The sequence below is a fragment of the Peromyscus maniculatus genome, chromosome 2 (genome assembly GCF_049852395.1).
Source record: "Peromyscus maniculatus bairdii isolate BWxNUB_F1_BW_parent chromosome 2, HU_Pman_BW_mat_3.1, whole genome shotgun sequence".
Lineage (NCBI taxonomy): Eukaryota > Metazoa > Chordata > Mammalia > Rodentia > Cricetidae > Peromyscus > Peromyscus maniculatus.
This window is the reverse complement of record NC_134853.1, coordinates 95,434,786-95,449,286: the sequence shown is the minus strand read 5'-3', so window position 1 is coordinate 95,449,286 and position 14,501 is coordinate 95,434,786. Positions and strand designations below refer to the sequence as shown.

General features: G+C 37.4%; 1 protein-coding gene across 2 annotated transcripts in view; it reads right to left on the bottom strand.

The window, feature by feature from the left end:
• Frmd3 (FERM domain containing 3) overlaps positions 1 to 14,501 on the bottom strand; it is a 219,931-nt gene that overhangs the window by 87,223 nt on the left and 118,207 nt on the right. For both annotated transcript variants that reach the window (XM_006981403.4, XM_006981404.4), the window contains exons 4-5: positions 11,658 to 11,736; positions 4,474 to 4,571 (exon numbers count right to left, since the gene is read on the bottom strand). In XM_006981403.4, the coding sequence (XP_006981465.1) occupies positions 4,474 to 4,571; positions 11,658 to 11,736 (177 nt within the window). The remainder of the gene's footprint in view (positions 1 to 4,473; positions 4,572 to 11,657; positions 11,737 to 14,501) is intronic.

Below are 14,501 nucleotides of genomic sequence, written 5' to 3'. Positions count from 1 at the left end.
CCCTCCTTGACCTGCCAGGGCTGTCCCAGATTCCACATTGTCTAGCATCCTTACTCGTATCACAACCAACCTCTAGGCTTCTCTAGAACTTGACCTGGATGCCTTCCAATCCACAGGCTCTTCCATGTCACATCGAACCTTCACCCAGCCAGACTGTGCACATTCTTCTCCAAGGTTTAGCTAGGTGACTCTGTGCCTCTGATCTCCACATACCCATGCTAACTCTCCAGGTCTACCCTGGGTCCCATGTCCAGTGTCCTATCCTAGTCTGGCTACTCTTGGCTATACCACAACTAATCTCTAGGCTTCTTCTAGGACCTTCCCACTGTGTTCTCTAACCCACAGGCTTCCCCATGCCACGTTCAACCTCTCCTCCCATCCAGGTCTACACTCACCTTCCAGAAATGGACCAGGATGCATATCAGTCTAGTACCCTTTGTTCACATGACATAATTCCACCTAAGCTAGTTCCTAATTCTAGGACCAACCCACCTACTCATTCTTCTTTCTGCCCAAACTTTCTTTGTCCTTATCAGATATGTATCTAACAAAAGAAAGCTACAGGCCAGATCTCACTGTAGAAAACTTCCTGAATAGGACTTCATTTGCCCAGGAATTAAGACCATTAACTTTCAAGTGGGGCTTCATAAAACTAAAAAACTTCTGCATAGCTAAAGAAGCAAACATATGAAGAGAAGCCCACAGAATAGGAAGGAATATTCCACAGCTACATATCTGACAGAGGATTAATATCCAGAATATATAAAGAACTAAAAAAAACCTCAAAGATTCAAAAGCAAAAAAGTAAATAAAACCACCACTGCCACCAACAAAAATCCAACCCATTCAAAAAGTTGGACTGGGCTATAAACAGAGAGTTCTCAAGAAGAAGAGGAGGAAGAAGAAGAAAAAGAAGAAAAATAGCTTAAAAATTATCATCCCTAGTAATAAGGGAAATGCAAATTTAAACAACTTTGAGATTTCATCTACTCATGTGAAAATGGCCAAGATCAACAACCAACAACAAATGCTGAGTAGGGTGTGGGAAAAGTGGAATCTTCATTCATTGTTGGCAGGCTTATAAACTGATTTAGCCAATCTAGAAATCAATGTAGAGAATACTTTAAAAATAAATCCCAAATCTATATTGCTTGTCATAATCCCAAATGACTGAATATCCTATTCCCCAGACACTTGTTCATCCATGGTCTTTGATGCTCTATTTACAATAGTTATGAAATGGAAACAACCTAAATGTTTTACCTGATTAATGCATGATGAAAAATATGGTACACATATACCATGGTATACTATTCAGCTGTAAAGAAACATGAAATGGTCTCTGAAAGTAAATGTGTGGATCTAAAAACAAATTATATTGAATAAGGTAACCCAGTCCCCAAAAGACAAACAAGTATCCCATGTTCTTTCTCATCTGAGGCTCATAGCTTCAAATTTTCAGATATGAGTATGTATCATAGACTAAGTGCAAAAATCAAGAAAGTAACTAGGGATCATTGCAGGGATGCAAGGCTAGGGGCACAATAAAGATGGGAATAGAAGAGTTTAAGTGATCTGATGTGGAAATGGGAAAAGGGAAAAACAGGGGATGCTCTGATTAAAAATGGGAGAGGGAGATAACTACAGAATGAGAGAAGAGGTTGTAGATATCACTCTCTATGCTGTGAATGTGTTGCTCTGATTGGTTAATAAATGAAGTGCTGATTGGTCAGTAGCCAGGCAGGAAGTATAGGCAGGACAAGCAGAGAAAAAAATTCTGGGAAGAGAAAGGCTGAGTCAGGAGTCACCAGCCAGACACAGAGGAAGCAAGATGTGAAGGCAAAATTGGAAAAAGGTACCAAGCCATGTGGCTAAACATAAAATAGAATTATGGGTTAATTTAAGTGTAAAAGCTAGTCAGTAATAAGTCTGAGCTAATGTCCTCGGTGCCAGGCGAGCACAGGAAAACCTTCAGCTATGGAAGAGGGTAAAATAACTGTCAGAATTTCTGAAAGAGTGATAAGGAATTATAATATTAACCATTAACCTTAAAAAACCTATAATACATATAAATCCATGTATTACATGTATACTTTAAATGAAAATTTCCATGCTCCATCCAAGAGCCAAAGACTATCTTATAACAACCCCAACAGCAGGCATGAGAAACCATCTTTTAAACATTGGTTAGGGCTGTTCAAGAAACTCACAAAATATTACAGACTATTGTTCTTGCCTTTGTTTACCTGTCAGAGGAGGAAGGTAAATCTCTATGGCTGAAGACACCATGCACTTCAGAAACAGGGACCAGAGGCCCCTGAGCTGGAACTGACTTGAAAGCTTCAGCCTTGAGGACTAGCTTTAATAGCACTATAAGGCATCATGTAACCTTCCAAAGAGGGAATGCAATCAACAAGCCTACCCAGCTATGATGTCTATTAACCACAACAATGACCAACATAGTGAAATAACTCTAAGGGTGCAGTAGTGAGTTGTACACATACCTTGGTGATAATCAATAGCTCTCCAATCAACTTTAGACCTGCTCAATTAGAGAAAACTAATATTTGGTACTAGAAACCTACCAACTACCTAGGACTAGTGAAGCCATGGATCTTGGAGGAGAACCTACAATTGCTAATTTACTAAGCCAGCATAATGCTTACTGCATTCTAAACATTTGCCCTTATGTACACAGTAAGTGTTGTCCTCATTTCTCATCATGGAAACTTCTCTTTGCAACGGAGAGAGACCACTCAGAAAACCAAAACCAATCAAAATACCGAGTTTCACAGCCTGTCCCTCATAGATATATCTACAAAACAATCCCCACACACGAGGCTCAGGTAATATTGTGGAAGAGGCAGTGGAAAGAGGGTAAGAGCCAGAGGATCAGGGGTTTCCCATAAGGTTGTGTCTTTTCAGATTGTTTGAAGCTACTCCCCATGAGTTCTCGCCAGCATGACTGCTTAAACATTGCTGAATAAGGACATCTACAATAGATCTGGACAGAGGAAAGCTCAAGAGGCCCAAACCCTATACAAAAGTACTACAGGCAACTAAGAAATACCGAGGATGGGAGAAATACTTGTCTCCCAGAAAAGCACACCAGTTGGTTATCTAATACCAATTTGACAGCCCTGAAAACATGCATAGTATTACACAAACAGAGCATATATATATATACAATACTGAAAAAAAAGTTCATGAATTTGAAAATGGTCAAAGTGGGGTATAAAGGTAGATTTGGATGGAGGAAAGGAAAGGTGGAAATGATATAATTATATTATAATCTCAAAAACCAAAAGAACTAATTACAAAAGGAGAAACCATACCAACTCAAAGGAATTTTTTTTTTGTTTGTTTTGTTTTTTTGTTTTTCGAGACAGGGTTTCTCTGTGTAGCTTTGCGCCTTTCCTGGAACTCACTTGGTAGCCCAGGCTGGCCTCGAACTCACAGAGATCCGCCTGCCTCTGCCTCCCGAGTGCTGGGATTAAAGGCGTGCGCCACCACCGCCTGGCCACTCAAAGGAATTTTTTTAAACCAGCATTATAGCAAAAGGATACAAGCATCCAGACTCCAGGTCCAGTGAGTACATTCAGTCTTTCTGACACACTAGGGCTGTGCTCATCCCCAAAATGAACAGCAGCCACCTCTTTTTTTTTTCTTTCTTTTTGATTTTTTTTTGAGACAGGGTTTCTCTGTGTAATAGTCCTGGCTGTCCTGTAACTCACTTTGTAGATCTGGCTGGCCTTGAACTCCCAGAGATCTGCTTGCTTCTGCCTCCCAGTCAGTAGCCACCTCTTACATTCCCTAACTTTCTTTGACTTAATGCACAGTAGTATCATGAAATTCCATGTGTAGATGAACTTATACAAGGGAACACCAAAGCTTAAAGAACTCAATTCATGTTTGACAAAATAACTAGGAAAAGGGAGAAAAGATTTATTGAATAGATTTGTGAACTTAGTGGTCTCTTCATCTCCTTATATATCTAGAAAAATCTGAGGAATTTATAGAAATACACGCACACATGAAATATGATTAAAGAGTGACCTACTTGTTTGAAATCCATTTCCTTGATGTGGCTTCACCCCCTGATATGTCTATTAGGCCTCACATTTGATAGGTGGAATCATAACATAGGATACCCATGTAAATATAGAAAGTCTCATAAAATGATGGCCTAACTCCTTGAAGAAAAAAGAGACTCTATATTCTACTCTTTGGGGTTTGGAAGTCTTCAAATGTGAGCAAAGCATGGCAAACACTGAAGCTCAGCTTCCTGCCAGGACCAACCAATGACTTGGAAGGGAAAGTGAATAGGTGAATCTGTGGCAAATTACATAGTTATATCTAGATTACCACATAGACAAAGCCAGGATGGTAACAGGTAGCAGAGAAGAGAGGAACAGAGTAGAGTTCCATAGCTCATTGCAGTGGTGGGGATGGTTGTGCAGGGGCTGGACTCACCTTGAACAATACAAGCACCCAGATAGGCAGCATCAGAAAAGGAGCACAACAGTCGACCATGAAAAATGTCTCTTTTAATCTGCAAGTATAAAAGGTATCTGCAACAAAAAAGGAGAAATAATCATCTTAAGTTTTAGCTGAAGCGTGGAAGTAGGAATTTTTATGCTCTGTTTACCTGAACCACACCTAAGCTTCAGTAGCTTAGACATGTCAAGCTTCCTTTAGATGAGCACATGCAGAAAGAAGTAGAGATTTCAGAATTTAGAAACCCAAAGTTTATGTGAACTTCCAAAGGTAAAGGGGCTCAGCCTTTCTAAGAAATTCGAGAATAATCAAGAAACACATGGTCTAGTAGTCACTACTGCCACACAAGGAAAACCACAACTTATCCATGTCCCAAGTATCTTGTGAAATTTTTTTTAAAACTATATATTTACTTTTAATCAGGGGCGGAGTTCAATTAGTATACATGCATTATTCCTCAAGAAGGGACAGCATCATAGTAACTACTCAATAAAAACCCAACAACAACAAATCTGCGTATGAGGCCAAATCCAGTTGTCTGACACTTGGATTGGGCTCTTGAGTCATTGTATCTGGTCTCTGCTTCTCTGCAGACAAACTCAGACACCTGTAGAAGCACAAATGTGGCTGGTCAGGTGGGCTGGAGAAGCGGAATGAAAAGTGGGCTATATTATGGCAGGATCAACTACTATAAAACTCTGCCTGGGTTGTCTTGTAGGAAAGCTGAAAAGATGTGTTCATTTTATACGAAAATTCATGAGACTGTATTTACAAGGGAAACCTTTGCATTGATAAGTGTTATCACAATACTTTTAAAAGAACATTATTGTAGCTGGAGAGTTTTCTCTCCGGGTCCCACTAATCCCTGGCAGTCCCTTAGCTCACATAAAATAAACATACAGACACTTATATTATTTAAACTGCTTGGTCATTAGCTCAGGCCTATCATTTTCTGGCTCTTACTCTTATATTCAGCTTATTTCTATTAATCTATACTTTGCCACATGGCTCGTGGCTTACTGGTACCTTACATCTATCTTCCTTGTCCTGGTGGTGACTGCAGGCAGTTTCTCCCTCTCTGCCTTCCTGTTCCCTCAATTCTCCTCTCTGTTAGTCCTGCCTATACTTTCTGTCTGGCAACTGGCCAATCAGTGTTTTATTTATACAGAGCAATATCCACAGCACATTATAGTTAAAAAAAGTCCAGAGACTTTGTAGACATTGGCTTCCATTCCCTTGTTACTGTTTTTTGGGTTCATCCATGCTTACCAAATTCTTTTTAGGTTCCATGTTTTTTTTTTTTTTAAACAAATTGACTCTTTCCAGGATCATGTCTGTTTTGTTTTTTAAATCAAAGTAACATATTCCATTCATGCCAATTTTAACATTTACCTACAGGATACCCCCCCACACTTTTGTGCAGTCTTAAGGAAACTCTTAAAAACACCTTTCAGTCAGTCAATTACAACTTTGAGATGGTTAATTTTGGACATCTGCGTAACTGGGACATGGGATACCCAGATATGAAGTGGACCATGATTTCTGGGTTCCTTCAAGCGTGTTTATGTGCATGATTTGTAGCTGAGTTAGTGAAACAGCAAAGCAGATGATTACCCTACTTTGTGTTGTAGAGGGAGAGTGAATTTACTCTATCTGACAATGTGAACTAGAGTATTCTGACTTTTGTACTCCTTATCATTAGGCCTTTAGACCTGGATGGAATCCACTGGCCCTCTGCAGCCTCTCCCCTGAAGACTGCAGGGCTTTTCAACCTCCATAAAGATACAAGCTAATTCATTATAATAAACTTTATATGAACACACATACACAGCCATGTACACACACACACACACACACACACACACACACACACACACACACACACACACACACACACTGCTGTATGTTTCTTTGGAAAAAACCCTGACTAAATACCTCTACTGCTTACTAATTTGCTCTTTACTCAGTCTTACAATGAGCCAAAGCATAATTCCACATTAAAGATAAGTCAAAGAAATGGAAAATCAGAGAGGGAGATTTGTGTTCTAATAGCATAAAGATTTTTCTTGGTCCAGGGCATGGGAACTGCCAGTTCTGGGGGCTACTTCACTGAAATCACATTGGACACAATGAAGGATTCATTGGCTTACTGATGTTTTCATTACTTGGATCTGTATCTCACATATTTTACACTATGCATTGTTCTAGCAATCAAGGTATTAGTGACACATGACAGGTTCAAAAGACAACCTCTTTCCATTTTATCCATAATTGCATTAAAGAGATAAAGTAGCTAATAACTTTATTACTCAGTTTGAACTGACAATCTAGACTAGCTTCCTGCACTGAAGCCTGCCAACCTTAATGAGCACATTTATTACCCAAAGATATTGTTAAAATGTTACTCTGATTCAGTAGGTAGGCAGGATATTCATATATTCAATAGCTACCTGGTGATTCAGTGTCATGAACCACACTTTGAATAATAGGTGAACATGAGAATCACTAGAGGAGGTGGGGCTCTTATCCTTAACCACCAGACAAATGCAAATTCAAGATACTTTGATATTTCATTTTACCCCAGTCAGAATGGATACAAAAAACGAATGATGACAGATGCTGGCTTTGATAAGGGAAATGGAAAGCACTTATTCACAGCTGATGGGAGTGAGTGCAAACTGACACAGCCACTATGGAAATCAGTGTGGAGGTTCCTCAAAGAACAGTAAACAGATCTAATATATGGCACTATACCATTCTTTGGCATATACCCAAAAGACTGTATATCCTGCTACAGAGATACTTCCTCAAATATGTCTGTTGCTACACTATTCACAATAGCCAAGAATGGAAACAGCCTAGATGTCTATAAACAGATGAATGGACAATGAAAATATGATATATTTATATGATGGAATATTAATCAGTTATTATGAAATTCACAAGTAAATGGATGGAGCTTACCCAGAAAGAACAAACATAACATTTTTCCTAATATTTGTACACATTAGCCTAGAATCTTTAGATATATGTTTTCTTTACTCAGTGGGAGTAACCCATAGAAGTTAGGAAACTAAAGTGTTCATAGACAGGGGCTTTCAAGAGAGTAGTGATAAAAACCACTGGTTTAAAGGGTTAAAGGGGAATTAAGGGGCAAGAAGGAGGTATGGGGAAGGGGGGGATATAAAAGAAAAATCAGGATGAAGAAACAACATTAAAAACATTTCCAAAATGTCATATTGAAAACTACTGTTATAGAGTCATCAATAATACATCTATATACGTACATAAAAGGAGTTGAAAGGCAGTTATCCTATATCAGGCTAAATACAAAGTTCTGTCCTAGGAGTAGGTTACACATTTTGGAGTTATTGGCAAGTGAGGTCACAAAGACCCCCAAACATTGCATGCTACTGTCAATGCTCTTGGTTACCCCCTCAGAACTTAATGCTAAGAGCTACCTGCTGATGACACCACATATTTGAATCTTAGAAATCAATCTGGTGAGGACCTGGAAACTTTTCTACTGGCTAGCTTTCAAAATGCTGGGAGGAGCTGTGTAATCTACACGAGGTCAGAATAAACATTAATGATAGCCAGCAGTGCACCATACAAGACACAATGCCTGGCCTAGCAAGACATGCCCACTGGACCAATAGTGACTTGAACAACATTCAAGTCACTAACCGTTTTCTGATTGGATTTAAGGCCTGCTACACAAGATGAAACCCATACTTGGCACCATTATGGAACTGAGAAACTCTGACTAGGCAGGTTATAGGCCCTAGGAGAGAGCCTACTACTCATACTGCTAGACATATAACCAAATCCTGATAATTTATCATTATACCCATAGATTAACGTACCTCTCAACCTTCATCAGAGAAGATATTTCTGTTTGCACTAGATGATCAGGACAATGACCCACAACTGGCCAAGGTGCAAGGAATAAGAGATTGCAGAATAGTCAACCTTAATGGAACATGTATATCACCTCTCCCTCTTCCAAAGATGACAGAAAGAGTGTAAGAGCCCCAGATACTGTGAATGACCACAGAGAAACATTGTCTTTCGGATACAGAAGGGAAATTGTACTTGTGAACTCAAAGCTGTTGTGACAGGGTACATAGGACTTGTTAAGAGCAAATTCCAGCTTGGAAAGGAGAATTGGGTATGAAGACCAACCACCAGGAAAAGAGCTACTGACAGTTGTTGGCTGCTGGGAGAGAGTTATTTATTTATTTTCCTAAGAAGGTAGTCCCTGATAATTCACTGTGCTCTAGTGGAAGACTACACATCCAAGAATATTTGGGCAATACAAACTGGTCTTTATTCGGGAAAAAAACCCCACAAAATTGGGTGGGAAGGGAAGTGGAGCAGATATGGGCATAGTCGGAGAAGGGAGGTTGAAAATAATCAAAACTTATTTACAAATTTGTCAAAGAACTAATTAAAAAATAAAATTAATGAAAAAATACGAATTCTATATATTTTAAATTGTACCCGAGACTCAACTAAATCAGCATCTGGGCTCTGATCAAAATTTGTACATTTATGTTCATTATTAATTATAACTAAGAAGTATTAACAGTTCAAATGTTCACTAACTAATAAATGAATAAAAATGTGATATATATACAATAAAATATTTAAGCATAAAAATAAAATACTGATAGATATTAGTTATTAACTATAATTTTATGTGAATTTGATTATTGAATGAGACTTTTGTTAACAAGTGACTCATTCTTTATATTAGATTGTGATGTATGGTTCAAAGATTCTTCACAAATTGTTTGTCCAGTACCAAATGGTCAGCCTTAAAAACATATATACAATTAATATTATATGGATTGGACAGGTTATATTTAGGAGTATATATGTACATACCTGTATGTATATGAATGCAATAACCATTACTAAAATAAGAGGCCATGAATCTGAAGGACAGCTATATGAAGGGGTTAGAGGGAGGAAGGAGAAGGGAGAAATGTAATTATGTACAAATTTCAAAAGTAAAATAAACTAAAAGAAGAAAAGAGATTTAAAGAGAAATAAATGACAGAAATGAATCATTATTTTTATGTTTTTAATTAAAATAGAATTATATCACTTTCCCCTTTCCATTTCCATCCTCCTGCCCTTCCCAGATACTACCCCTCTAACCTCTCTCACTATGATAGTCTTTTTTCTTTGATTATTGTTATTACATATATACACATATTTGTATATAATGTATTTATAATATACTATAAACATATACATACATGCAGATAATATATATATAATACAATATATAGGTATATGTACATATGTGTATATATGTATATATACCCACATAGTATACATATATGTATATAATAATGTATGTGTTGTATTATTACACACATATAAAAACATATGTATGTATATGTTTTTCTAGTTATGCTGTTAGTACATTCCAGGACTCTTTCAATTAAAAAAATTGTCTTGGAGTTTTGGTGTGGCCTTAGGTGTGTCATTTGTTATTTTGTGCATATTCTCTCTAGTTTTTTATTGTTGTTATTTGAGGTTTGGCATGGTGTCAAAGATGTTACTTTGATTTTTTGTTGTGTTGTATGTTATTTATTTATTTTTTCCAACTCATTGTACTCTTCCATCAGGGTAGATACTTAGAACTGAGGAAAAATTAATCAAATAAATTACAAAAAATTTAAAAAGTCAGGCTAAATCAAGTCAAATCTACATATTCCATGATTTCCCTGACATGAGGCATCTGGAATAGATGAATCTAAAGACATAGAAAATAGCTCAGTTATTATCTGGGGCTAGAATGGAGATACGGATCATAACTGCTGTTAAATAATGTGTGCTTTTGTTTTTGCTTTTCTAATGGGGTAGTGAAAATATTCTGGAATTCAATGGTGGTAATAGTTTTTTAATATTATAAATGTGCTTTTGAAATTAATGTGTTTATCAAGTTAGCCCAATGAAAATAAAAAATAAAAAGGATTGCAAAATAACACTACTTAAAATATGTTACATATCTTTTCTCCTTCACATTTCACACACACACACACATAGACACATACACATTCATATATATTCATACACATGAATAAACACATACACCCACATTCATATTCACAACACAAACACACAGAGGTACTCATACCCCCCCACATACATATACATATGTGCACACATGTACACAAAAATATGCACACATATACACCATATACACTTGTATACACACACACACACACTCACATCGCATATATACTCTCATTTGCTGCTCCTGAACTCCCAGCACAAATCTCATGAAAGAGCTGTTGGCAAATTAATCAAATAAAACAACTATCTGCTCCCCTCACTCCTTATGTCCACGTATCACCATAGGCTACAGATAACAGAAAAGCAAAATCTGCCAAGATCTTCACCTTCTACCTGCCAATAATCAGAACAACATGTACCTGCCTTTCTGTTGGATCTGGACCTATGCAGATTATTGTTAGCTATAATTACATATGGCAATTTTGATGTCACAGGAGTAGAATCTCTGTCAAGAACTAAGTGTATAACAGCTCTTTGACATATCCATCCAGAAGGTGGCCATCTTGGAGTCTTGCTCAGCAACTTTTACCAAATTTTTCAAGGAAATAAAGTTCCCAAGATTAACTGCATGTAAACCCAGCAAAGAGAGATGAAAGAAAAGTCCGAGATGTGGACAGTTCAGAATTGGGCTGAGAAGAGTGTACAAATGAAGAAAAGTCTACCTGGCATCTGTCATTTATTAAGTGGAAACAGAACAGTTAACTGTCCACTCTGTCCAGAAGTCTCTCCTTCCAGAAAGGCTTAGACCCAAAAGACAGTCTACGGCTGCCCTCTGCATTTGCCCATGTCTTCTGCTTACTGTTAGCACCCCACTGTCAAAAGTTCTCTGAGAGCCTCTCTCTCATAACCATTGCTTTCTTGTACAGACAGAGAATACTTTCTCAATGACAAAGGTTCTCTATAAAATGTCTCACGACCATCAAGAGTGAGAGGAGCATAATGCTGACTCCAAAGTCTGCTTCCTGGAGGTGTTTTGATCAAGATAACAGGAATGTCTAGCCTTTAAGATAGCAGAGGCTCTGTCTGGATACAAGTGGTAGAGTAAATATGCAGAAAACGAAAAATACCTTGTGAGCTCTTCTTTAATCTTCAAGGGTTCATGTGGGTAGAATTTCACTCTAAAGCACATGGTATATGGTGGATGAGCTGAAACATCATAAAGAAAAGGCATGAGATAAGCAGCAACAGATCACAGACTCAAACACACACAGGAACATCAGCCATGAAGCCTCATCAACTAGCAGGGAAGGGAGGGGTGTGGTAAGGAAGAAACTGATAGACTGTCATATGACGGTGACACAAAGAAAGAGCTTAACAGAAACATATCCAGAGCAAATGCAGAATACAAGCAACCAAGGATGAAGCCCGTCTTTCCACATCACAACTCACCTTCATCCCTCTCCAGATCACAGCTCCAAAAGAACATTTCACCCTCTGATATTTCCCACCCTCATTCGAAAGGCAAACTGCCAAAAAGCACCATTCAGGTTTTGGATGCATGAAAGAATTTTTAGTGTATAAATTGCCATTATACAGGTGTTCTTAAACCAAAAAGGTGGTGTCTTTGAAGGATAACTGAGATTTTAGAGAAGTTAACCATGAACACACTTGTAGGTTGTTATTATATATAATAATATAAGCTATATATGAAGTTAAGTGGAATTTTATTCTTTAATTCTTCTTTCAAGATATGCAGTGGTTAAATCATCACCAGACAGGGGACAGTGTTTGAACTATTCTGGATGTAATTAAATTTGTTTCATTGAAAGGACCACCAGTTTTAAGTCTGACTGTATAGTGAAGAGAATTCAAATGGAAAATAATTGTCACACTAACTTTACAGTTGAGCTGGTGAGATAGTTTGGCATGTGAAGAAGTTGGTCCCTGAGCCTGATGACCTGAGTTCAGTCCCTGAGACCTGCATGGTGGAGAACCAACTCCTGCAAGTTGTCCTCTGACCTTCACATTGCTACCAACAAGGGCCTGTGTTCCTAGATTTAAGAAAGGAAGGTCTTGATGTGGTGATGCATGTCTGTATTCCAGTACTCTGGAAGCAGAGGCAGGAAAATCACCACGAGTTTGAAGCCAGACTAGTCTACACAAGCGTTCTATGTGAATGAGAGCTAAATAGTGAGACCCTATCTTTAAAAAAAAAAAAAAGTAATAAATTCTAATTAAAGAAAGGATGGACTGAGTATATGACTCAGTGTGAAAAGCATTTATTATGTAAGCAAGAGGACCTGGGATCAAGTTCCTAACACACACACGAAAGTCAGCATGGCTGTGCAACCCTGCAACCCTGGTGGTTCCGGAGTTTGCTGGCTAGTCAGCTTAGCCAAATGGTATGCTTCAGGTTCAGCCAGCAAGCCCGACCCTCTCCCCCGAGTCCCCCCAAAAGTAGAACATATTGAAAGAAGACAAACAGTATCCTCTTCTGGCTTCCAAATGCATGTGCACAGTGCATGCATACACACATCCAAGCACATATACTGTACACAACATACACACAAATAAATACAATGAAAGGTAGTATATTTTCTTAAGTACTAGGAAAAAATGGACACTTTTCATAGGGCAATAACGCAACTTAGAAAAATACAGCGAGTCTCAAGCCATTCAGCCTTCATATCTAGAATGTAAGATATTTTATCACTGAACATTACCTAGAATTTATCTGATTTTGTGAAAAAAATCTTTAAATTATGAAACTAATGGATTTTGATTTTCATTATAAAACATTGTACTTTTTTATTATTTTTCTTTTTCTTTCAGATTATAATTATATCATTTCTCCCTTCCCTTTCTTCCAACCAAACATGCTTTTACCAGAAAACTATTTTTACAAGAGAAGAACAATTGAACCAAAGATTGAGGAGGATAATTTTCTCTATTTTGTGTATTTTTTCCTCCTTTATCTTGTATTAAAATTTTCTAATATAATGTAGTCTCAATGTAAGTGATCAATATAGAGACAGATAGATAAATACATAGATGCCTAATAAATAGAACAATAGGTAGGCCGTTCTCCTTCACTTTATCTCTGTTCCTGATCTTTCATTGTTCAAGATCTTATCAAATGCAAATCTCTCCTCTCACAATTAACAAATTTCTTTATATCCTTCTGTAACTTCTGTGACTTCATGTACATATATTCCCATATGCTTACATATGTGGAGGCATCTTTAATTATTCTCTCAAAATTAAATCAAACCATGACTGCTTCTTTTATTTCTCTCATGTAAAGCTCTACCTGCCCTTTTCTTTCAATAGGGTAGATATAATATTTATACAACTCACTTTCCATAAACTATAAACTCACTTTCTATAAACTATAATAGCATTATATGCAAATCCAAATTTATTCACATATTTGCCTTTAATTATCATTCAGGTTATTTTCAAAATTTTACAATCAAAATATGGTGTGGTATGCATTATTTTATATAAGTCATGATACAGTTCAAAGCTAGAACAGCTGGGCCAATATGTACTGGAAAATGTTTTCAAAGATATAGAAAGCTGAATTTCCTCACTGGAGGCAAAGTACAAAAAAGGTGATAACAAAAGGTGTCCTCTAGGTAGGGCTATAATCTCCTATGACTTGGACTTATTATTTCCTACAGTTGGTTAGCACACAGTTAAGTTCATCACACACCAATCAAGACTAGAGATCTTACAAAGACACAGCTTCACAGTCACCATCTTTGAGTAGTCTGGGTGGAGGAACACCTCCACCCAGTCACCCTTACTCTAACCCAAAGGCTGCGTCTGTCATGTGAGAATTCCACCTTATTAGAAAATAGTGCTCACAGCACTACAGTCTGTTCTCTTTTTAAATTTTTAAAATATTTATTTAATTTGTGCATATGACTATTTGGCCTTCATTTATGTATATGCATGTCTTCTGTGCT